Source organism: Dendropsophus ebraccatus, chromosome 6 (genome assembly GCF_027789765.1).
Source record: "Dendropsophus ebraccatus isolate aDenEbr1 chromosome 6, aDenEbr1.pat, whole genome shotgun sequence".
NCBI lineage: Eukaryota > Metazoa > Chordata > Amphibia > Anura > Hylidae > Dendropsophus > Dendropsophus ebraccatus.
In genome coordinates, this window is record NC_091459.1 from 104827276 (window position 1) to 104854274 (window position 26999).

The 26999-nt window shown below is 41.8% G+C and overlaps 1 protein-coding gene across 2 annotated transcripts in view; it reads right to left on the bottom strand.

Annotated features, from left to right (window-relative positions):
- Positions 1-26999, bottom strand: part of NGEF (neuronal guanine nucleotide exchange factor) — a 112020-nt gene that overhangs the window by 27420 nt on the left and 57601 nt on the right. For both annotated transcript variants that reach the window (XM_069975515.1, XM_069975516.1), the window contains 5 exons: positions 13653-13795; positions 6986-7260; positions 6106-6266; positions 5229-5381; positions 1779-1908 (listed from right to left, as the gene is read on the bottom strand). In XM_069975515.1, coding sequence (XP_069831616.1) covers positions 1779-1908; positions 5229-5381; positions 6106-6266; positions 6986-7260; positions 13653-13795 — 862 coding nt within the window. The remainder of the gene's footprint in view (positions 1-1778; positions 1909-5228; positions 5382-6105; positions 6267-6985; positions 7261-13652; positions 13796-26999) is intronic.

Consider the following 26999-nt stretch of genomic DNA (forward strand, 5'->3'; position numbering starts at 1 on the left):
TAACCTGCTAATATATTGGTCAGTATTAGGTATTTTTAGTGGGATCAAGACACAGAAAAGGGTGAAAATATGTTTTGGTTAAAATACGTCCAAAAGCCACTAAAAAAGTGAAACATTTGAATAATGTCTAATCAACACGTTTCCAACACACTGACTGTATAGTGACGCGTCAATCAATTTCCTTTTTTTAATAATTCATCACTCTATCCTCACTCCAATAAAAAATTTAACATACAGAATTTTATCATCTCAAAGAAAATCATTTACCTTTACAAAGAAATGGGAAGAGGACCTAGGTCATATATTTACACAGGATGAATGGGACACGGTATATAGTATTCCATCTAGAGTATCACACTGTATTGGACACCTAGAAGCATCCCACAAATTATTATACCGATGGTATAGGACACCATATAAGTTAGCAAAAAATTTTCCAAATATGTCCCCGGTATGTTGGAGGTGCCATGAGAGTAATGGCACTCTGCTTCATATATGGTGGGAATGCCATTTAATTAAGATGTTCTGGTCCCAAATAGAGGACCTCATACGAAGTATACTTGGTTACCAACCAAATTGGGGTCCAGGTCTGGCATTGATTTCAATGAAAACTGAGAACATTCCACCCCAAGACAGGGTAATATTGCTGCATGTATTAATGTCAGCACGAAGCAGCATAGCTAGAAGATGGAAATCTAGTGAAATCCCATCTACACTAGAGGTTATAGCTAAGGTACAACACAATTATAAGATGGAAACTGCAATAGCTGTAGGAATGGATGGGATTATAAGATCCCATAAACATTGGCAAAAATGGTGCATGTACTATTTGCAGCTTTACCCTAATAGAAGCTAGGATAAGAGACATAAAAATTAAGGTAAAATATACTGAGAATTAGTGATATATAAAATAATAGGCTAATATAGAGAATCAGATGTCGGGGAGGGGGGGGGGGGGGAGGGACTTAGTGTATTGCTTATAATTGTTTATGTGTTTGCTTCGTATCATGAGTATAAGGTATATGCCTTATTAATGTAAATTTCTGTAAAGTTTGAAAATTAATAAAAAGTTTAAATAAAAAAATTTTTTTTTTAACTAATTAGCTCAACATATCATTAACCCTCAGTGTCTGGTTATACACTCACATTTCACAGCATAGGGAAGCACACAATGGATTTTGAATATTTTGCATTAGGATACAGGGTGTGACCAGAGATTTCATAGGAAATTCTGTGACGTTGGGGGCACAAAATCTCAAGACAGCTGACTCATAGTATAATAAACTTTTACATTTTTGTTCCTTTGTTCGTTTCCTATTGAAATCTAAGCATAGGACAGCAGCAGACTATCACTACTAGGACTGTGCAGATTTAGGGCCTTCATGTGCCTAAGCCCTCTACATGAATCCAAGAAAATAAAAATGGCGGCATGCTCCACTAGACACCTCCATAAAATTGCATGCATTGGAACACACCACTAGAGATGAGCGAACCTCGAGCATGCTTAAGTGCATCCGAACCCGATCGTTCAGTATTTGATTAGCGGGGGCTTCTGAAGTTGGATAAAGCTCTAAGGTTGTCTGGAAAACATGGATACAGCCAATGACTATATCCATGATTTCCACATAGCCTTAGGGCTTTATCCAACTTCAGCAGCCCCCGCTAATCAAATGCCGAAAGTTCGGGTTTGGATGGACTAGAGCATGCTCCAGGTTCGCTTATCTCTACACACCACAAATGTTCATATTCAGACAGAGCAGAGTTTTGCTAGGGCGTACCTGCACCAAGAGTTTGAGCCGTGTAATCCTCTGAAACGGTAAGATGAGGAACGAAGAGAATGGGAGTCCTCGGCAAATAGGATTGTTTTCCAAATGTGCCACAGCTTCCCGAAATTCTGGCCTTTCTTGACTGACAAACACAATCATAGAAAAAGACGATCATTATATACGTAGGCAATATAGGGTTAAATTGTTAAAGCAATCTTTTCTTATCAACATTATAATTTATGTTTAGAGGTTGAAACAGTCATGACAGTGTTCCTTACACAGCTACAGTGTTATACAGTGTTATACAGTGCATCGGGATAGTCAATGTTCTCTAAGCTATATACAGCAGGAGCTGAAATCTCTTTACCATAAGGTTAGGACTGTCCTGGGTTCAGTATAGCTAGAGTTGGACTTTATTGACTTTATTGGTGGCATACAGTGCATGAGGGAATCTAACATCTCCTGCTTTGTTGCCACGAATAAAGATATAGTGGTGTACTACTGGGGATAGAGGTTCCTTCCAGGGAGCAGTTCAGTAAGGATGGTAAGCACTAAATTCCATTTAAATTGACTTGCGGTCTTTGCTGCAGGGGAACATGGAAAAATCACAAATGTGTCCTGGGACTTAGGGCCCTATTACATAGGATGATTATCGTGCAAATTATCGTTATATTGATTAAATTTAAATCATAATCATTTAGTGTAAATGCAGGCAACGATCAATCAGCCAATGAGAAATTGTTCATTGTTCATTTGGTGCTGACACCAAAATCATTGTTTATCGATGTAATTCTGCATTTCTTCACTAATCGTTCAGTGTAATTCCACATTGTTCCTTCATTTGCTGGCACAAGATGGAGTGGAATAGGAGAGGTGGCAGTAGACCGCTGCTGTATGCTATGGGCTACCCTGATGATCTAGCGATCACCTCCTGCACTCACCCTCTCACTGCCGCCGCGTGGAATAGCGGCGGCAGCGAGCGGGGAACGAGGAGCAAACAAGCACTAATAGCTCTCGTTTGCTCCTCTCAGTTGGCCCGTGGAATGGGGGCTTGAAGGAGAAGTCTGGCCAAAATTAATTTTTGATATGTTGTTACTTATGAAAAGTTATACAAATTTCTAACGTACTTTAATTATGGGAAATGCACATATAGGGCTATTTCCCTTAATTTAGTAGATCAGGAAGTGTTAGAATTCTCTCAGATCCAGTGACGTCACGACGAAAGGTGTAATTCCTATGGAGTGTCCAGCAGGGGGCGCTCTCTATATAGAAGTCTATGGGACTTTATTGTTTCTATGGATTTCTATGTAATGTAATGTAGTGTAGTGCTTTATTGAATGAATACATCTATGGAATACTTTGGGGAGGAAGTGTCCTTGCTCCCCAAAGTATTGCATAAATGTATTCATTCAATACATTAGGATATCACAGTAAGCCCGCCGATCCGCCGCATACCCGCCGATCCGCAGCATTCCCGCCGATCCGCCGCATATACACTGAACTACAGCTCCCATCATCTGCTTATAGTATGAACAGGTGATGGGAGCTGTAGCTGGGTAATGGATATGACTTGCCTGCGATGCCACTGCTTATGCCGCCAGACGCAGGGGGGAGCCGCTCAGTACACAGGAGCGCTCCCCCCCCCTCCTCCTCCTCCTTCTGGGAACCTTCCCCCTATAGCACTGCTGACTCCCTGCCTGGCCGCCGCTCTCATATACCGGCTCCCGATGCTTCCTGGTGTCCGCACTGATGCATCGGGAGCTGGTATATGAGAGCGGAGAGCGGCAGCCAGGTGGGGAGTCAGCAGTGGTATAGGGAGAAGGTTCCCGGAAGGAGGAGGAGGAGGGGGGAGCGCTCCTGTGTACTGAGCGGCTCCCCCCTGCGCCCGGCGGCATAAGCAGTGGCATCGTAGGCAAGTCATATCCATTACCCAGCTACAGCTGTTCATACTATAAGCAGATGATGGGAGCTGTAGTTCAGTGTATATGCGGCGGATCGGCGGGAATGCGGCGGATCGGCGTGCGGTGGGAATGCGGCGGATCGGCGGGCTTACTGTGATATCCTAATGTATTGAATGAATACATTTATGCAATACTTTGGGGAGCAGGGACACTTGCTCCCCAAAGTTTTCCATAGATATATTCATTCAATAAAGCACTGTACACTACACTACATTACATAGAAATCGATAGAAACAATAAAGTCCCATAGACTTCTATATAGAGATCGCCCCCTGCTGGACACTCCATAGGAATTACACCTTTCGTCGTGACGTCACTGGATCTGAGAGAATTCTAACACTTCCTGATCTACTAAATTAAGCGAAATAGCCCTATATGTGCATTTCCCATAATTAATGTACATTAGAAATTTGTATAACTTTTCATAAGTAACAACATATCAAAAATTAATTTTGGCCGACTTCTCCTTTAAGGCAGGGATTTTCCATCACACCCGACCCCTATCTCCACCAACATTAACTGTTGGTGGACAGTTGGGAAGAGTCCTATACAAATACTGTTGGTGGTAAGTCCAACAAAAGTATAAAGTGTATGAGAACCTTTAGGATCCTTTATCATGTTTGGCTTATCCTCATGGACTCTTCTTATATACTGTTTCTCAACGCATATTCAGTAAAAATTATTTATTAATAGGGTTCAAAAGTTCTTTGATTTTTTTAACTCTATGTTTACACAACGTCAAAAAAATTGAAAAGGTGGCCGATTTTCATATTTAAAAAAACATCAGTTTTTGCCGCGATTTAACTGACAGCAATGGCAATGCATTGAAGTCAATGAGAAGACGGACGTCCAATTCACACAGTGCATTAAATAACGGACGTTTTTGCCGCGAATGTCAAAATAATGAACATGATCATTATTTTCGGACGTCTTTAGCCAACAACGGACGTTTTTTATTAGTAGTTCACACACAGTTTTTCTATTGTCACCGTTCTTTCTCCGTTTTTACTATTAAATTCAATGGACTTTTAAAGTAAGTCGCACCGAAAGGGCAATTAGTAACCCAAACTAGAATAATGTGCAAAAACTAGTCATTGCACTAAGGGAAGGGCAGACAGTTAAATAATGTCCGTTATTTTAGGCTCAAAATAACGGACGTCATTTAAGACAGAGCTTAAAAGCCATTGTGTGAACATAGCCTAATACTGGACCCATATTATTTATTTGCAAAAAAGATCATAAAAAGTCTGGACTAAATTTTTTAAAATTTGATGAACGGGATCACCATTATTATTATCATTATTATTATTATTGCAGGAGTGGTGCATGTTATGTGATTGATTTGATTTAAATGACAAAGTATTACAGAAAATACAGGGGCAGCATAACATAAGCTCATAGCCAGGAAGGAACACACAGACAAGCATGTAAAATGACAAACATGGAGAGGAGAGCAGCAGTCGCTTGGTCACATTTACATTTCTGCCATTGCTGAACTCACAGCAGCCTCCTGTACGCCCTCTCCTGATAGGTTTGGTTGCAGACATAGGTGACATAGACACCAAAGTGATTCTCCGCATGTCTGAATACAATGTCACAAACGTCAGAAATCACCAAATTCTCTTCAAATCTCTGCTCCAGGTCCAGAAGAAACCTAGAAAAACAAGTAGAAAAACATGTTTTCTGAATGAAGAAAAACCAGCAATGTAATACTAGGACAGACTAGATGGACCAAGTGGTCTTTTTCTGCCGACAAATTTCTATGTTTCTAATACTGAGCTATTACTAAAGTATGAACCAAATCCATAGCTGCAGGTTACGCTTCTAAGCTTTATAATGTTTAGTCTAAGCTTCTAAGCTTTATAATGTTTAGTCAACCGGTAAAAAGTGATTTTAATTTCTTCAGTAGATGTGATAAAAAGCAAGTTTTCAATGTACATTCATTGTTTTTTTTTCCAGTTATCATGGAAAACAGGCACTGCCTTTTTTTCTCCAAAGAGTCTAAATACAGGAAGTCCTGTGTTTCCCAGGTCATCTGAGCGCTCACAGAGAAGGCAGTCATGTGATTGACGGACACATTGAGCTGTGACTCTCTGTACTGGCCGGAATTCCTGTGTTTTGTTTTTTTTTCAACCTGCACAACACTAAAAAGCTTCAGGAGACTGAACCTGGATTACAGGTAAGTATAGCTTTGTTTTACAGCATGACAAAAAATAATGAATGTAAATTGTAAGCTAACTTTCAAGCACCTCAAGGGCTGTGCCTGGTACTGCAGCTTATTCTAATCAGGCAAATAGGGATAAGCTACAATATCAGACATGGCCCATAGACAACTCCTTGTTGCATTTAAAACCAGGAAGCCATTTATATCTGTATACCTTTCACTAGTTGCCAGGACCTCAAGTACATTGGAGAATATGAAGTGCATTTCAGAGGGATGTATGGTGGCTTTTAGTCTTTCACTCTCCATAAAGTGAGAAATCAGAAGGCTCAGGCTCTTGTAGTAAGAAGCTTCTGAAGTCACCAATTCAAACATTGCCTAAATATCAGCAAGAAATATACACAATACATAAGTTAGAAATGAATATTCCACATGACACATAGGTAAAACAGGACATTTATGCACATTCTGATGCCGAGGAACATTCAGCTCTATTCAGTGCAGCCACTCTGGAGGGTACAATGGGTTGTCCTGACTCTCAACACCAATTAGATTTTAACATATCCTATCCTATTAGGGTATATGCATGCAGAATCCACCCCTTGTCCCTGCGCGCTCCCACTTTCCCCTGCACCGGCTCCATTATATGCTCGGGTGGATTCCGTCGTCTGCCCAAAGAACTGAAACGTCAATTCTTTGGGCGGACAGCAGAATCCGCTGAAGCGTATAATGGAGTCTATGTAGCCAGCGGAGAGGGAAGCGGGAAAAGGAGAGATAAATCCATTGCTTTAGTGGGGTAGGAAAGCACACACGACATCTAACATGCTGGCCAATCTTACTCTTAGAGTTTCTATTCAATTTATAGGAAGAACAGTTTAGACCCAACTATTGGCTTCTGTAAAAAATAAAATTTTTAAATAAATATGATTTTTAAAACATGCTACTTTAGTATTAAAACCATGTAGTCACTGTACAGTATTATACAATGGATTCCAGGTCCTATACTAGATATACTTGGCTGATTGGTTTCAGACCCTTCTGTAGTTCAGCATTTATAAATTCTCTACGCCCTTTTCGATCAGGTCTGACCATCTCACCTCTTGAAGCTTTATTTCTTGGGGTTGTAACACACTTAGCACCCCGCTATTCTTGATTTCTGGAAGATCTTGCCATAAGTTGAAGCCAGAGCTTGTGTTTTGGAGGCGGCTGAATGTGGAGTTAGATCTCTGAAACTCTGTGGGTGGCGATGACCCCTCTTCTGGGGTTTTGGGACTGTCTGGTGTTTTAGGAGTTTGTACATAGTTATCTTGAAGTCTTCGGGCTTCAATCTCATGTTGGGTAGATTTATCTCTGTATTCCTGGTACAGGAACTCTCCAGAAGAAAGACAACATCAGTTAGCATAAAGAGCCCAAAGCACATTGCGTTCCATGCAAATATAGTTAACACTTCACACATTTATGAAGAAGAGCACAGATACTATTGTATTGTGCAGGAATAGGATTAGGCTGGGTTCACAATATGTTTTTGCAATCAGGTTTTTACATAGTTTAAAAAAATAAAAACAGATGGAAAAAACAGATACATCTGTGTGCATCCGTTTTCCCCTTGATGAAAAAAAAGGGATCGAAATGCATCCATTTTTTTTAACGTACACAAAAACATAGCTGACTTTATTTTTCTGTACGTTAAAAAAAAGGATTCATTTTGATCTTTTTTTAATAATTTTTGTACAAGAGGTCAATGGAAAAATGGATCAAAATTCAAAACGGATGCACACAAATCAGATCAGAGTGGGAATGGATGTATATATATATATACACATTTTCAAATCTTTTCTGGTGCTGGTTGACAATAAAGGGCCTCCCCAAAGATTAACAGTTATCACCTATCCACACAATAGGGAATAATAACTAGATGGTCACAAGAACCCCTAATGATGAGGAGAATCCCTTATGATGAGAAGGGTGGGGAGGAGGTTCGGAGGGTTGGTGCAAAGTTAGGACACAGATATTCTAAGCCACAGCAGTTTGGCACAGTTTTGGCTGCAAGTTTAAAAGTTGTCTTTTAGGACAATAGTTTTTGTGTGTGTGTGTGGGGGGGGGGGGGGGCAGATTGTGGGTACAGAGTCGTTTTAAGAGGCCATAGATATACCTGCCAGAACTAGAGTCAATTTATACAAAATACAACTATTTTACCAGGTAAAAGCATTATCTAATTCTACGCTCAACTAGTCAAAAATTATCCAATTAGCAGCAACTAAGACTTAGTAAGGATCCCTTCTGTGTAGCCCAGGTCTTGATAGACAGACATGGAGAGAGAAAGGAGCTGCTGCACCTCACACCTATGGCTGACACTAATGCCTCTTGGCTACATTTAAAAACCAATGCCAGGATGTTGGTATACAAATTGATCAAACCATATTGCATGTACCACGTACAGGTCCCCTGGCCCTGGAGTCTCTACATTAAGTTAACACAGTGCCGGTCAGCGACCGCCAACCCTGCAAAGCGAGTGTAAGCAGGGAAGGGAGGCCACGGAATGGCCCTGCAACCCCGCCGTCACAGGACCAAACCCCCAAGGGCCCCTTCAAACCCCAAACTTATCAGCAGGAAGCACCTGTGCACACATGGTAAGTAACTCCTATTTTTCCCATTCTACCTCCGGTGCAGTGTTGAGCAGTAAGACATTGTTCACACTTGTGTTGCTTGGTGGCAGCTTTCTCCAGTGGGGTTGCATGGCCATTCTGTGGCCTCCCTCCCCTGCTTGCACTCGCTTTGCGGGGTTAGCAGTCGCAGACCGACACAGTGTTGATTTAGCGTAGGTACATGAGGCAATATGGTTTGATCAAATTATATACCAACATCCTGGCGTTGATTTTTAAATGAAGACGAGAGGCATTAGTGTTAGCCATAGGTGCGATGTGCAGCAGCTCCTTTCTCTCTCCATGTCCTTGCTGGATGATGGCCATGCACCATGCAATCCAGTTGTATCTCTCAGTCATAGAGCCGAAGGCCATTGCACTGTAATAATAAGTGATGGGGCTACTGGGCACAACCCACCATATTGACAACTCCTATTTCTGGTTTATTTGTATTACACAGTCATAGGTGACACTACAGCCTTAACAAGTTTATAGACCTGCACAGGAATAATCCTCCCAAATGGGTTCTCCTTTCTGTTTTCATTACTACAATTCTACAATGGCGCTCCAATTACCTACTTTGCTATGGAGCCACGTAAAAAGTAATGCTTCAGGCTACCATAGTCATCAGTATCTTTTATTCTAAGATTAAATTACTACCAGAAATGTGTATTGTACCTTATATTCTTATATTTTTATATTGCTGCTTTTATACTGTGAGATATTGATCCATACACTGGAGTTCTACCTTTTCTATAAACCACATCCGTCAAGTATGTATTGAATATTCACTTCATTACATTGCATTGTAAAGTAAGATTTACTAGAACCTAGCCAAACTAATCTCCCTTTTGTAAAATCAATGCCGACCATTGTTTGCAAAATGACATTGCCCTTGGATATGGATTGCCATGTATTATGGACAAGAACGAGGAGAACAGAAAAGTCTGGATCACAGAGGAAAAAGGTGGCTGTGGGGGAAGGCAGAAATCTCCATTACCATCCATGTCCTACTATATACAATGTATTTACTCTCTGACCATATCTTCACTGTAATGAGTCCCACATCACATTAAAGGGACACTTCTGTCAGATTGGAGTAGATTTTTGTACTCAATATTCATAGAAAACATTTTTTTCTGCAGACAAATTATTCTGACCCGTGATGTGTCGACACTTGAGGCTGAAGCCTGAAGATATGTGACTCTGGCATCACAGGTGAAAGTCAGACACCATTGTAATTTGAAATCTATATAGCTAGCACATACATTATATCTGATACTTATGTTGTACTTGACCAGTAAAGAAATACAATGGGGGGAATTATAAAACTTGCATGCTTCTCTGGAAACCTTTTCTCCATAGTAAACCTTGCTCACTTGATTTACGCTAGCAGACGTAAATCATGGTGAAAATCTACACTGCTTAATAAAAATGGCGCATGGGGATGGGCTTTATGTAAGACTAGCATATGTGTACGCTGGTCTTGATAAATGTATCCAATGTGCAACCAAGTAAAAAAAAAATGTTTTTATTCCTACAATCCAGTTTCAAAAAGTCCCTTGCACGACATTTACTTCAGGCTGCAAAATCCATGGTGCCTCGGCGGTGGAAATCTGTGGACTCTCCTACCTTAGATGCATGGTATGCGGAAATCATACACATACACCATATGGAGGACTTGGTTGCTGTCATGTCAGAAGCCGTATAGAAATATACTGCAACATGGAGTCTGTGGCTACTATTTCTGGACTCTGATTCTTATAGGACTGCTACTCCATGATATAGTGACCACCTGTTTGAGCTTCTGTTTGCCCCCTGAACTTTTTCTTTTGTTGTACTGTGTCATGTCTCTTTTACTTGACAAAGGGGTATTATTTACCAGAAACGCGTTGTGCATGAGACTATTAAAGTTGGCTATTACAGTCATATATTTCTGAAGCCGTCAAGCACCGTCATTCTGGTTCATGTAGTCCCTGGGTAAATCCGTGGACCCGACACCTGAACTACCAATCCTCTCCCCACGATTCCCTGGCTCTGAATCGCGGTATCCGCAGTTGGGACCTGGCTGCTTTCTCAGACAGTTTCTGATGTTGCAGAAGCGGGAACTGCAGGAGGCCGGCAGGGGTCTGAGAGCAGTAAGGCAGCTATGTGGGGGCACCTGGATTGATATGTATAGCTTTATTATGTTCCTCCACCCCCCTGCCAGCACAGTTTTTTTTTTGCCGGAGTTCTCCTTTAATACACAGTTTTTACCCTGACATCTTAGTTAGTCCTAGTAAGTACTGTACTGTAAGTATACAAAGCAGTAAAGGTCTACACAGTGGAATTGGCAGGACATCTGAGCATACAATGCCTACAGAACTGCTGGAAGGTTACTTGTTAAAATATCCCGTATAATTCACGGCATTAAACACAGCAAGAGTCTGTAGACCATTGGCACAATTTTGCATTTGACTGGTTCCCATGTCAACAAATTGTGAGCTATACTTTCCCATTGGCTCCGAGAAGGTAAATACTAATGCACATATAACTGAATCGATCTGCAAAAACAAGTCGAAGCACTTAGCCAATCAGACTCTCTGATGCTTTAACCAGTCGAAATCCATGCTGCGCCCTTGTTCAGTGACTGTGGCTGACAGCTATGGAGGAACAATACACAGGCTGGAACATTTTGTCTTAGTCTCAGGCTTAATGGGGCATGAATGGCAGAGCTGACACATCCCCCATATGTATTTTTGGCTCTGTATGTTATTGGCCCATCAAATATTTTTTTTTTTTACTCTCTAAATAAACAAAATGAATGAGACCGTGGAGTAACACATTACTTGTCTGCCTTAAAATAGAGCATGCTCTAAACACGGGTAATACTGTATTCCCCACACTGTGATTATATTTATAGGCGCCACCAGCTCACGGGTCAGAGGAGAATGCATTTGTTCCACTCTTCGGCTCTGATTAATTTCGATAATAATAACTTTTCATCTAGAAGGGAGCAGTAAACGGCCCTAAAAGGATTCTTATCGGAAAGGGAAGAAAGATGATTCAGGGCAAGTACAATGTAGCAAAATAACGGCAAATCTCTCATCTGGATTTATGAGCAGAAACCCCCCCAGTAGAATACAGCAACATAGAGAATTTAGGATATCTCACCCAGTCCCTGCAAAAAACTTCAGTATGGAAACTAGCTGCATTGCAGATCTTAATATCCATAGCATGTCAATTCCTTTACTAATTAAAACTGCGGATTTGACCTCTTTCAATGCTACACATGCTGCAGGGAATCTGTGCTGTGGACTTATTATTTATTTGTTTAGTATTATAGACCGTGCTCAGGGCAGATCATAGCCTGGATGATGCCCTACTCATGCATTTTATTCATTTCCCTCTAATAATGTGCACCCATATATTACTTAAAGGGGTAGTTCAGCAAAAAAAAAAAAATTCAAATCAACTGGTGACAGAAAATGCCAAAGATTTGTAATTTACTTCTATTAAAAAATCTCATACTTCTAATTAAAAATCTTCCAGTACTTATCAGTTACTGTATGTCCTACAGAAAGTGGTATTATTTTCAGTCTGGAAAGCAAGAGAGGTTTTCTATGCTTTTTTATGTTTTTCAGAGCTACTGCTCTGGACAGTTCCTGTCACAGAAAGAGGTGGCAGCAGAGAGCACTGTGTCAGACTTGAAAGAAAACACCACTTCCTGCAGGACATATAGCCAGGGCTGGATTAAGGTTGGTGGAGGCCCCGGGCGACAATCCCCCCCCCCCCCCCCAAAAAAAAAAATAGATAAACTATACCGCAATCTATACAGATGGCTGCTTACTGTAGGTGACTTAGCACAGACCCCTCCTCGCTCCTGGCCGTATGGGTCAGCATCCTCTTCTGTTATGCACGTGGCTACTAGGGGCTGCAGTACAGGGGAAGATGCAAGGCCCTAGAGACAGGAGCAGAGGGGAGGGGGTGGACTAAGTATCAGAGTGTATTCCCACATTGTGTTTGTGTTAATAACGCAATGTGAAAACAGAGCACTTTCTGCGCGCTGTTGCCCACTGTGTTAGGGCCCTACTACATGGCCTGATATCCTGGGTAAACAGCACCGTTCTGCTAGGGTTCGAGCTCGTGGGGGCCCCTAAGTGGTGGAGGCACCTGGGCACGTGCCCCTGGTGCCCTCCCTTTAATCCGGCCCTGCATATAGCAGCTGATAAGTGATGAAAGGCAGGATTTTTTTTTATAGAAATAAATTACAAATCTCTGTCATCAGTTGATTTGAAAGAAAAATATTTTTGGTGAACTACCCATTTAAGTTTTTTTTTTTAATTGTGTTACTTTGTAAGTAAAGAAAAAAAAAACTAAGATGGTGTTGATGTCATTAGGATCGTGGCCATTCTGTTACCACTTTGCATCCTTAACATTAAAAAAGCTGCATACTGCAGTATCTGGTGTGGCAGAAGACAGGATTTACTGAGCCTTTCAGTAAAAGGTATTGAGGTATAATGTGATCACATAAAATATTAATCATTTTCCCTTGCAAAGGTGGTAGAGGAAGTAACGTTTGTAACAGTTCCCCCAGCTGTCATTTATAGTACTGGTATGATCTTATGTGTTACAGAGGCCTTTGAACCCCCACGGGTACTAAAACCTGGGTTCATTTGCTATCCATGTACTGTCTATAGCTACAACCCTGAAGGCCTTGATCCTATGTAAAGGCGGCCAGTGATAGGTTGAGCGCCTGTCACTTTAGAGCCTGCTCTGATATACTTGCGGTGTCTGCGGTACCAGACAGAAGACAGGAAGGTATTGGGGAGCGGGCAGAAGCACCAGGGAGCATGGTCAGGTCATGTATGAACTTTTTTTTTTTTTTACATTTGTCAGCCGTCGGCCGCACATCGATATTACACATTGTGATGCGCAGTTGGACCTAAAGACACGATCAGACATAATCATTGTCTCTGTTACACAGATTGATAAACGGCCTGATTTGGCCAATTATCATTCCGTGAAATAGGGCCCTAAGTCTTTGATTTACTTTTGACCCAATTATTTTCACACATGTTAAATACATTTTTTATTATATTGTGTGCATTGCTATATTCAGTGAACTATGTACTGTTCTTACCTACATGTCCTATTAAGGTTTTCCATGAGTCTGCAGGTGCAGGATAAACAGCCGGCAATGCCTCTGTGCTGGTAGATGTGCTCTCTGGTGGGGAAGGGGTGTCTCCGGGTGGGTTGCTGGAGTCTTCATTGTGAAGGTATTCTCTGTTAGGAACACAATGAAATCTGTGACTAATGTAATGATTTACAGCTCCGCACATGTAGAGCCACCTGATAGCATTAGTCACAGTGTTTCGAATTGACAATTTTATTGGTTATATTGTGTGAACATATTCTGAAGGGGTCTCTGTTGTCTGGAGAATATACTCATGCACAATAGGTCTCGCCCCGGCTGATGCAATTCAGTTTACATGTCACAATCACACATTGTGCAAGTTTAGTCCCATACAAACATATGATATGGTCCATAGGTATAATAATAATAATAATAATAATAATAATAATAATAATTATTATTATTATTATTATTATTATTTGTATAGCGCCAACAGATTCCATTTTTTACATGATACATTTACATTTACACAATGCAGAATTAATTAAAATAAAAATACAAAAGGAGTGAGAGACCTGCTTGCAAAAGCCTACAGACTAGGAGAACTGGGAGTGACACAAGAGGCAACAACTGCTTTATTTGAAGGTGGTCCAGCCATTGTACACAGAATTGGAAAGTGACTGGGCCTATTCCACGGCCTGACAATCGTTACCGATGTTCTTGCAGCCCTTGCAGCATACATTACCTCTAGCAGGGCTTCTCCTCCGCTCCGTCTTCCTCCCCGGGTCCCGCAGCGCAGCATCAACTACAGAGCGGCTTGACTGAGCTGTCAGACCGCTCAGCCAATCACTGGCCATGGTGGTCCCGGCCTGTGATTGGCTGAGCGGTCTGAAAGCTCAGTCAGGCGGCACCAAAGCCCGATGCTGCGCCGCGGGACCCGGGGAGGAAGACGGAGCGAAGGAGCAGCCCTGCTAGGTAATGTATGCTGCTTCTTAAATCGTCGGTCTCCCACCGCGCACCGCTATTCCACGCAGCGATGCGCGGTGGGTGACCGATGATTTTAGGTTTGGGCCTAAATAAACGATCAGCCGATGACACGATCATCAGCTGATCATTTTCTCTATTCCACCGAGCGATAATTGGCCAAATCAGGCCGATTCGGCCGATTATTGCTCCGTGGAATAGGCCCCTAAGTGTTGGGTGAGCTAGCCACCTGAGTACAGGTACAAAGTGCATATAGTAACCTAGATCACTTAAACGATGAGTCCATTTAATGTTAGAATGCAGGTGAATAGTCTTAGCATATTGGGTAGCAAGAGCAGCAAAAAGAGGACCTCCATATTCCCCAGATCTCAATCTGGTTGTGCATTTGTCGGATACATTAGAAAAAACTAATCTGAAAACCTAAACTTGCAAGACTTAAAGTATCTCTTGCTAAGGGCTTGGTGCAGATATCACAATACACTGTCAGAAGACTTGTAGAGTCTGTGCCTGATACAGTCCAGGAGGAACCTACAAAACATCAGGAACATAGGAGTAGCCTTGATCTTATGACTTATTGCGAATAGCATAACTAGTAAAGGAACCAAGAACGGTAACTTTAGGTGATGAAACCAGCACAGTGCTCTTGTCTGGAACACCTTCTTTTGTTACAATCTATACCTAGTTTTCCACCATTCAAAATATGTATTTTATTTGGAGTCCCCAGGGCTGCATCCCTAGGGCTGCATCCAACTTCTTTAGCCACCGGTATTCAAATGCCGAACAGTCGGACTTGAGCATGCTCGAGTTGCAGTCACCTCTTATTTTCATCTTATTGTTGATACTTTATTTTAGTTATAGATGACTATCTAGTCCGATCTAAAGTGTGGAAAAACAGGACTTGAAAGTCTCAGAAGGGCAATTTGCAATGTGAAGAATGGCCATTGCTGGACATGAGGTTTTCTGTTCTAAAACACCTTAAAGGGTTAGTTCACCCAAAAAAGTATTCTTTCAAATCAACTGGTGTTAGAAAGTGCCAGAGATTTGTAATTTACTTCTATTAAAAAATCCCAAGCCTTCCAGTACTTATCATGCATATCATGTATGTCATGCAAGAAGTGGTGTATTCTCTCCAGTCTGACACAGTGCTTTCTGCTGCCACCTCTGTCCATGTTAGGAACTGTCCAGAGCAGTAACAAATCCCAATAGAAACCTCTCCTGCTCTCCAGAATGGAAAGGATACACCACTTCCTGTAGGTTATACAGCAGCTGATAAGTACTGGAATACTTGAGAATTTTTAAAAACAGTAAATTACAATTCTCTGTCACTTTCTGGCACCAGTTGATTTCAAAGATTTTATTTTTTGTGAAAAACTTCTTTAACGGACCTTATAAATTAATAGAAGAAATTCCCAATTCCACACATTCAACATTTAGCAGTGTAGAGTAATTTAAAAGCAACTCATACGCTGGAGGAGCCAGCACTATGGTGGAGCCGCAGAGACATTGAACACTTGCTGCTAGTTCTCCAAATACATTACAGTTTATTTCTGACCATCACAGTAGTGGGACACCCCGTCATCAGCATATTTTAAGGGACTCTTGCATCCAAATGTGATTAATAAAAGAGTACAACTTCTTTACGTTTTGTGCCTTCTTAGAAAATCTCTGTAAATTCAACTATTTACTAAAACTTTTCACAGTCCAATGAAGCCAAACTAAAGAACTTGTTTATCAAGGCCCGTGGCACAGCCACAAGATTTTGCAAGTAAAATGTCTATTTTATAAGCTTATGATGGAGTCCATATGATTGATTAGTGATCCAGGGAGTGAAGCCCAGAGCAATGCGCTTTTCCTGGCTATATCTAATTATTGTGGGGGGTCTTTTGACATGTCTTTTAGTGATAGTATCAGTTATCTTAGTGCAATGAATAAACTTCAGTGGCTGAAACCAGACAGCCCTTTCTGACCAGTCAACCTACTCACTACTTTACATTGATTCCAATGGATGGATGCCCATGACAATGGTCTCACTCCTTGTAATACTACTGCAGTGATGGGAGACCCCTATTTCTATATAAGGGTATGTGCACACTGAGCAATTCTTGCAGATTTCTGTGCAAATTCCGCCCGTGTAAGTGCAACATCGCTTCTTTCCATAGCGCAAAATAGGAATTCCGTCTGTTTGTGCACACAGTGTAAAGTTCCGTCCGGAATTCCGTCCAGATTCCGCGTGGAATCCATGTTCCGCCCGAAGAATGAACAGGTTTATTCTTTGGGCGGATTCTGCTAGAGGAATCCTATAGAAGTCAATGGGGCTTAAATTCTGCTTGAAATTCTGCTCGAATTCCGCTTGCATTCTGTTTGAATTCTGCTTAAATTCTGCTCAAATTCAGCTCCTATTCTACCAAAGCAGAATAGGCGAGGATTTTCATGCAGAAATCTTTCAGCTACAATTCCTGCACTTACACTAAGGCCCTGTTCCCACTGAGCAAAACTAGCGGAATTGTCCGCCGCAGAATGCCGTTAGCCTCCCGCTCATAATGGGAGTCTATGGGAGGCGCGCGCTCCTGCCCTGTCCGCGCTGAAGAACAAACATGTTCATTCTTCAGCGCGGACAGAGCAGAGGCGTGCACCTCCCATAGACTCCCATTATGAGCGGGAGGCTAACGGCATTCCGCGGCGGACAATTCCACCGCGGAATTCTGCTAGTTTTGCTCAGTGGGAACGGGGCCTTACTTGTGTTTCTCTAAATAAAACAGCCAGGTAGCAGATTATTTGACATCTGCAGCAGGTGAAGCCCATAGACAGGATCCAGTAATTGTCGGTGGAAAAAAAACAATTCAGCTACCAACAAGCTGGTTCATTCAAAACCTCCACTGATAGGAAATATTTATAGTTCAGGAAGCAATGAACTATTATTACCTGGTTCATTGGACATAAGATGAAGAACAGTGAAGAGAAAGGAGAGTTGTTGTGGCAGGATTCAAGGCTCCAGAAGAATGGCTAGGAAATCATTGTGCCTGGTATTGTATGTGTTACCGGGATTGTGAAATGAAGGGATTCCACAGACATGAAGGTGATGTATGAAATAAATTCATCTCTACACACTTTATAGGTAATCTATAGATGCTGGAGGTTCTTTTTTAACAACATACGCAATGCACTTTATGGCAATGTATAATATAACATTCATCTCTACATGTTTGCTAATGGCAATAAAAAATGTTAGTTTTCATATAACCCTAATATTAAAACAAATCTGTAGAGGATTCATTGAAAAGGGATAACTTTATTAGGATGATGCTTTGTATGTAAAAAAAAATGCTATTGGCATCATGTGATAGAGAAGAAGGAGCTAAGCAAACTGATTTACAGTGGTACCTTGACTTAAAGGGGTTATCCAGCACTACAAAACATGGCCACTTTTTCCCCTCTCTTGTCTCCAGATTGGGTGGGGTTTTAAACTCAGTTCCATTGAAGTAAATGGAGCTTAATTGCAAACCACACCTGAACTGGAGACAAGAGAAGAGGGAAAGTGGCCATATTTTTGTAGCACTGGATAACCCCTTTAAGAGTAACATGGATTAAAGGGGTTGTCCGGCGATAAAAAATTATTCACAGAATAACACACATTACAAAGTTATACAACTTTGTAACGTATGTTATGTCTGTGAATGGCCCCCTTCCCCGTGTTTCCCACCACCCCCACCCGTGTACCCGGAAGTGTGGTGCGCTATACATTACCTGTCGCGTGCCGACCACGGTCTCCGATCGTCAGCAGTGACGTCTTCTTCGGGAGCTTGGCGGATCTTCCCGAGTGCCGGCCGCCCTCTGCAGATGACGCTTCGGATGACGCTGCAGAGGGTGGCCGGCACTCGGGAAGATCCGCCAAGCTCCCGAAGAAGACGTCACTGCTGACGATCGGAGACCGTGGACGACACGACATGCGGTGAGTATAATGCACCACACTTCCGGGTCTAGCGTGGGTGGGGGGGAAACACGGGGAAGGGGGCCATTCACAGACATAACATACATTACAAAGTTGTATAACTTTGTAATGTGTGTTATTCTGTGAATAATTTTTTTATCGCCGGACAACCCCTTTAAGAGCAATTTGCAAGAGCTCACAGTTTTTCAAAATTGTAACTTGGTTTAAGAGCATTGCTTCGGTTTAAGAGTTCCCTGTACTGGGTGGGAGCGGAGGTGGGGGAGGGGCATGGTCTACATAGCGGGGTCTACAGCACTGTACTCTGACCCAGGAAGTCTCCCTCACCTTCCAAATCATAGCAGATCCACTTCTGGCTATGGAGGTAATCTCTTTATAGCTGTAACCCCTCTCTCCCCAGACAGAGAGTGCTGCGTGTATGTGCCCACATCTGCCCTGCTCATTCCTTCATACTCCCTGCAGTCTCTGTCAGCCCTTATGTTTCCCATCCTCTGTTCCTGCTATAATGTGCCTGTACTCACACTCAGCTATACACACCGCTGCTATAATGTGCCTGCACTTACACTCAGCAATACACACTGCTGCTATACTGTGCCTGCACTTACACTCAGCTACACACTGCTGCTTTAATGTGCCTGCACTCACACTCAGCTATAAACACCGCTGCTATAATGTGCCTGCACTTACGCTCAGCCATTCAAACTGCTGTATATAAAGTTTCTGTCTCTGTTCTCCTGCACAGCTCTATGATTGTCACTTCCTGATTGGTCCATGCTTAACCCACCCCCTTTCCCCATTGCTCTCATGTGACCACACAGACCTCTGAGTCTATTGAGTCTATTGAGTGACACCGCCCACTGGACTCCTTAACACAGAGTGATCAGGGATTTCAATCAACATTTCACAAGTTATACTGAATCTTTTGCCACAAAGATATATATCAACCTGCTCTATAAGATGATGGTGATAGATTAGATAGCATTGTCTTGGTTACAGGTTCCCTTTAATCAAATGACAATGAGTTCCTAAAGACAAGTATTTAACTAACCAATTAACTTCACTATGTGCACACTCAGTTTTCTTGTCCACCTCATCAGCTTTAAAAAAAAAAAATGGCTAAACATTTCTGCTTTTTTTTCTGCCATTTGGGAAGTTTTATATTTTGCATTTATTAGATTTTTTAAGGGTTTTGTCCATTTTTTGCTACAGTATATGGTTTAAAAAAGGACCTTGTACTTACTCACCCTGACTTCCTCAAAACCGCTGGTACTGTTCCGCAGCTTCACTCAATCCTCCTCCTCCTGGTGCCATTATTCCTGGAAAAAACATCTTTTGTCCAGGTGGTGCATGGTCAAAGCAGCAGAGCCATGAGTATCTGAGCCCTAGGCCTACAAAACTTCTCTCTTCTTACTAGTAGCTACTAAGAATAAAAGATGTTTTTTTTCCAGGAATAATGGCACCAGGGCACCTATCCCACGGGCCAACTGTGAGGAGCAAAGGAGCGCTGACACACGCGGCGGCAGCGAGCAGATGAGTTCTGGGGGGGGCATGGGGAGCTGCGGGGGGCTGCCCCCCTGGGTGATCGCTAGATCGTTTGGGAAGCCCATAAGGGGTAGTGGCGGTCTGCTGCCGCCGCTCCTATTCCGCGGAGCGGTGGCAGCAGTTAGCTGCTGTCACAGTTGTTTGTTTTTCGAGATGGTTGAAAGACAAACGACTGCATCGATCAGCCGACATGAACAATGTCGTCTGATGGTTGTCTTATATTCCACAGGACGATTATCGGCCGTGACAGCCGAATACGGCCGATAATCGTTCCGTGGAATAGGGCCTTTAGGATAGGCAATCAATGTATTATCAGTAGGTATACAAACTCCAGGCGCCATCACTCAGCACAGTAAGGAGGCAGCATCATGGCACCCCCTTCATTGTTCACATGGGCAGAATGGCTTGTCCTATATGAGTAACTGGTATGCTGTGTTTACACGGAACGATTATTGTTCGGATTTTCACAATAACGATCGCATTCGAGCAATGATCGTTCTGTGTAAACACAGCAAACGATCAAGCGACGAGCAAGAAATTGTTCATTTTGATCTTTCAACATGTTCTCAAATCGCAGTTTGGTAAAAAATCGCAGATCGCTTTGTGTAAACAGTCTTTCAAAGATTCACCCTATGTTAAAGATGGGCTTAAGCAATCTTAAAAACGATCGCAATAACGATTTTTCTTATGAATTTTCTAGCGATTTTTCTAACAATTTATCTAACGCTGATCGTTAAAAGAACCAAATAGTTGCTTCAAAATCGTTAACGATCGATTGGGCGAATTATCGCTCCGTGTAAACGCAGCAGTACTGCGCCTAATCCAATTAATTGCCATTGATATCAGACACAGTTGCATCAATTAAAGGTAACTTTATTCTCCTGACTGGTGGGGGTTCCCGAGTTACACCCTTATTTAGGGGTGAGAGAATATTATTAACTATGGGCTCTCAGCACATGGGTGCTTGATCTGTCTCTTTTTTTCCTTCTTCCCATGGTCTTGGCTTCTTCCACTAAGCATTGCCTCCATTCCTCCTTCTTCTCCTGCCACTGGCTGGTTGTTCCCAATAACTGCCTAGGCCTCATAGCCAAAGAAGGCAACTTACAGATCTTTTACAGTTTAAGAAGAGCAAAGGGGGAAGGGGAGCTGAAATCTCTGTGTTTTAATTGGAGATTCCAAGGGGAATTAAAGGGCATGTACTGTATATAAAACACTGCACATCGGATAATCACAGCTGCTCTGGAAGGCATTATCCTTACAAAGCTGATCAAAGTACCAAGCACCTAATGTATCTTGCACTTTAGGAAACATTTATATTTAGTTGTCTAAGATTAAAAGAATGAGAATGCCAACTTGTCCGGGTATAAGAAAGCCATTCATATTACCCTGATTGATTTTATACTCATTTCGGAGTAAAACAAAGCTAATGTACGTTTTTAGAAAACGGTGGGCTTATTGTTCTCTATATTTTTGCCTACCGTCAGGAGAGTAAGACATTCCAAAATCCAATCTATAAATTCCCCCTTATTTCTGAACCCAGCTTATAATACCTCTGATGACAAAGTGACTAGTGTCCCTTATAATGGGGAAACCTGGCCTTGACCCCCAATTGTCATGATCAGTTGCAGTTGGATGAATCCACAGGCCTGATAATTACAGGTTTCCCTACAGAACATATGAGAAGAATTTGAAGCGGACGGAAATTATGCCTACGGTTTTATTTCTTGCCAATTTCTGTAGAACTCTCATTTACTTTCTGGAAAGTAGTTATTTGACATGAAACTTCCTTTTTAGGTTTCAGTCTGGTTTAATGAGAACAATAACTTAAAAGTCTACAGCGGTGAATTAAACAAAGGTAGGAATTCTATTATTCTGGCACTATATAAGTACTGACAAATAAGAAACGTCAAACAGATTCCCCTAATCTACTACAGTAAATAGAGTTTATATGAACCGAGTGAGAAAGAACAGATGAAGATGATGCTTTTCCCTGGAAGAAATGTTGTGGCATTCAGATTGTAATTGCTTTTGCACAGAATATTTTTATGGTGGGATTTCTATTGCTGATAATGACAGTAGCATGTCTCCTTAAATACAAGAATATGCAATGCAGACTGTTCCTAGTATACACTATATGGAGAAACACAAGAAAGGTCGGGGACAGTAAAGCCAAACAAAGGGTGCAGGCTATCAGGGTTGAAAAATTCCAACGTGAAAAAACATTTCATCCCATTTATTAGGTCTTTTTTGCAGGACAAGTTGTATACCATTTTGGAATATATATGTTTTTTTTTTTGTTTTTTTTTGGGGGGGGGGGGCGGGGGCGGATTAACAAAATACAGAAATCTTAGCTTATTGTTCAGGTTGATACGGGCGCAGCAATATCTAATATGTGCATTTTTTTATGTTTCACATAGAAGAAAGGAAAGGGAAAAGGTACTGTTTATTTTATGGGGGGGATTTATTTTATTATATGCACTTTATTTCTTTTAACTTTTATCATGTCCCACAAGGGGACTAATACACTGCACAAGTGATCTAGTGCAGTATATTACAGAATATGTTTAACTATCTGCTGACAGGCAATATGTCTGCAGCACGGTCAGGTACACAGGAATCCGGGACCGGAGCTCCTCGTGACTGGTAAGTATCCAGCTCCATGCTCTTTACATGTTGTGGTCATGATCTGACTGCAGCATGAAAAGAGTTAATCTATCAGGAATGGAGGTTTCTCCATTCCTGATAGATAGAGCAGGGGCCCGGCTCCTACGATTGCCGCACAAGGGCCCCCCAATCATAAAAAGGTGGCGACCTAGAAAAGGTACCCTTAATGACCGCCGTGGAAAGGCGTATCGGCGGTCATTAAGAGGTTAGCAAATGCAGCTGCTCCACCAAGAACTGTAAACCACATCTAGTTGCAAAGGATGGGGGGGGGGTCGCAAGTCCTGAGGCGCATAATAATAACCAATGTTGCAGATTCTTGATCTCCTATGGCATTAAAAGCAGCACTAAAACTGCATGTGATACGAATCAGTTCCATTGAAGGAAAACCTTAATACATCATTACCAAGATATACTAGACAACTGTTGGTTCCAGCTTGGTGGGACCAGTTTGGGTTCTGGCCTTTACTGTTCCAGCATGACTGTGCCCCAGTGCACAAAGCAAGGTCCATAAAGACACAGTTATAGGAAAGGGGTGCTGTGGAAGAACTTGAGCTGTCACACAGAACCCAGACCGCAACCCCATCCAACACCAAGGATTAACTAGCATGGAGATGGTTCCCCAACACAGGTAAAATTATAAGGTTTAACTGCATGAGCAAAGCTTTAAAGTTTCTGTAGATAACACAATAAAGGCCGAATATAACAAGCAATCCGAGAAAACATCTGATCCTGCCATAAACCGCCATGTGGGATTGGCAGGTAATGCAGTTGTGACGCAACATCAAGGGCAGAACAGGGATACCAGGTCAAAACATTTATGATTCTTCCTACATCAATTTATAAAAAATCATAGAGAGACAGGGCCAGAGCAGCTGCATTGTATTTGTTTGTCTGAAGAAAAAGCCAAAGAAAGCAGCAAGCTTGTTCTGCGATAACAATGGATTTCATATTGAAATGTCAGTAATAATTATTATAAAGTGGGTGAGATGAAACTGCAGTTATATTTTAAGATATTGCACTTAAATTACAGGCATAGCGAAAATCCAAAGATCTGAGGTCTGGTATACAAAGGCAAAGTGTGGGAACAGAACAGAGCTGAGAATTGATTAAATAATTTCTGTGTTAATTTTAGATTTGTTACCTTTAATAGGATTAATGGCTATGGACTCCTTCAACTTGGAAAAAAAATAAATTTTCATTTTAGTGGTTACCTTGAGTAAAAAAAAAAAGTTTGAGTCTGCAATGTTTATTCCTTCATTTTGTATTCAAAAAGCAAAAGAACAATTTAAAATAAAATTCACAGGCACAACCTGTACTGCACTCAAATCATAGTATGCATTTTACAGTAAGGCTATAACTGGCCCAAGGCCTCTATGGCACCACAGACCAAGAGGGACTTTGCCCATTTAGCCTATCAATTGCATATTATTACCTCCAAAGACATCCAAGTAACATTAAAGGGGTGGTCTGGTAACAATTTTCCCCCAGGCTGGCTTAAAAATTAAATAGAATTAGTACAAATTTACAAAAATCCACAGATTAATGTATGTGTTACTATTTAAATGTTTATTGTTGTCATTTGATACCCTATGTGATTCCTAACATATTTGTATATTACAATTGCCAAAAAGGACTCCTTAACCCCAGAAAACAGCTCTAAAGTCCTGGTCACTAGGTGTGTCACATCTCTAAAAACTGCTGTCTATTGACTGTTGTCAGGGGAAATCTGTCTCGATACTAGACAGAGCAGGACAAATTATAGGAAGTAAGCTTACCATGTGCTATGTGCATGAGAGAGGGAGAGAACCTTGGCTGAGTACCTGCAAGCTGAGCCAGTCTGCCTGCTGAAGATGATCAACAGTTTTCCTCAAAAATATACTGAGGCTGCTTTCTTACATCTCACCGCTCAAGTAGTTCAGGGCAGCTGTCATTTCAATAAATCACAGTGTGTGTCCACAGTGCTGCAATGTAATCTCCTTCTCCCTTTAGTTTAAAGAGAATGTACCATCAGGTACACTTTCTTTAAAATCACACATGAATCGAACGGCGCTGGCACGGGGAAACCGCATTTTTTGAACCGTGGCCCAGTTCCTGCGTACGGCGCCATTCTATTCATGGTTAACGGGCCGGGGGTGAAGCGCTGGAGGCGGGCCAGCTCGCCCCCAGTGGTAGGAAACCCCCGCCCCTCAATGACACTGCTCCAGTAGAATCAATGGAGCCGCGTCATGGAAGGGTGGGGGTTTCCTCCCACTGGGGGCGGGCCGGCCTGCCTCCAGTGCTTCACGGTTAAAAAAAAGGACCGTGGCACTGGCTTCCCCTAGCCAGTGCCGTTCGATTCATGTGTAAATTCTCTTTAGGCATCAACAGTATTAGCTCAGTGTTTAGTGTAATACTTCTTTTGCTGTGACCTTGGTGTTTCTTTTAATCCTGCTGCCATAGCACCTTGCAAACCCAGTGCATCAGTAACCCCTGTCTCTCAGCACACATCACCTAGTACTGTACTGTGTAAATAACCAGTCCAGCTCAGTGGCAGCCTCTTCAGTCCAGTTGTCACTATCTCCTCCAAAGTATAAGTCCCATGTGCATACTACTGGCAAACACCCCTGAAATGAAAAGAATGAGAAATAGCTGTGCACCATGGAGGGAAATATCTCAAAAGCTTAGTAACAGCAGCGAGAGCACAAAAATCACCTTGTCAGCACTCCGAAGGGTTATTCTAACAAAACTAAGCAGGGTTTGAAAAATCCTTTGAAATGACAGGTACAATTTAGTCTTTCGAATTAGTAATGTTACATTTTTTTTTGTATACTTTCTACTCCATAAAACTAAGAAAGAAAGAAAAACAAGGGCAGTGGATGACTAAATGACTAATAACATTTTTTTTGATCAATTCCTGGATATATTTTGACACTTGATGAAGGACATCTCTATGTGTCACATTTGTGAATGGTTATGTATGAGCTACATCAGCCTAGCTCAGGAAAAAGGCAGTATATAGTCAGCCTGCAGACAAGGCTTTTCAGTATCTATCGGTGTAATCATAAACTTGGGCTCAAATTTAGGTGTTGGCTGCATTCAGGATGGGCGCTGTGCCAGACAGTGTACTGAGTGGGCACTGCAACAATATAAACCATAGTTAATATAAAAGTAATACAAGTCTAGGACTGACTTCCCCAGCTGCTTAGAATGCACAAAAGTTCTGTAAGAAACAGAGCAATAGAAGGATCTCCCTTATAATTGCTATTATATGCCACAGGCTAGAAGGAGATGGAATTGTAAATGACTGCCATATTGCTGTAACCGCTGCATAATTACACTACATAAGCTTTATTAGGCAAATGGTACGCGTGCTGTTTTCTTCCTATTTGGGTCAAAATTTCGCCTTAACCCACTTAGCTGCTGGAGGAGCAAGCAAGAGGCACTCAAAGGAGATTTACAGAGACCAGAGAGAGTAGGGATAAGCAGAGGCGGAGGGACAAAGATAAAGTTCTGCTCAGAGATCTGCCACATTATAGACAGAATAAACTGGAACTCTAATTAAAATTTAGCCTTCGGCATGCGAAGAAGAGAGACGGGCCAAGCCAATAACATCCGGGAGCTGTGATCTGTCTGTGGGAACACCTTCATTTCATTCTTCAGCAAGACACCCCAGGCCCCAACATTTGTATATTGCACCACACACAAAATGAATAAATTCCCATGCATGGTCAATGGTCGCTCCTGCTCCTAAGATAGAAATGTTCAAATGTCAAATGTTGCAGTGAAAATAAATTCTGAATCTTTTAAATAATCCACTTAACATGGGCTGAATTCTGCCTAATATTGCATATTGTATAGATGCAGTGATGTAACAATAACCATGGGCAAGGGTATGCCTCACAGAGACCATGGTTGGCACCATCCCCTTTGGTGGGTGGAGAGAGAAAAAGCAGCAGATTAGGAATATAATCTGTATGGATTCCATTGACCATGTAGTCCCATTGTAAAACTTGAAACGGGACATGTTGCAGACATGGACAGGTAGCTTACAGTAAGATAAAATAAATTATACCTGTCTCTTAGCTGATGGACACTTGCAAAGTTATAAAATAATTTTTCTTCCTGGCTCAAGTGCTCAGGAGGTGGTGCCAAGCTACAGCATGCATGCCTCCTCCCTCCCCCACCCCTCCCTGCCTTAACTAATTGACATCCAGTGCTTGGTTGCTGAGCCTCATAGC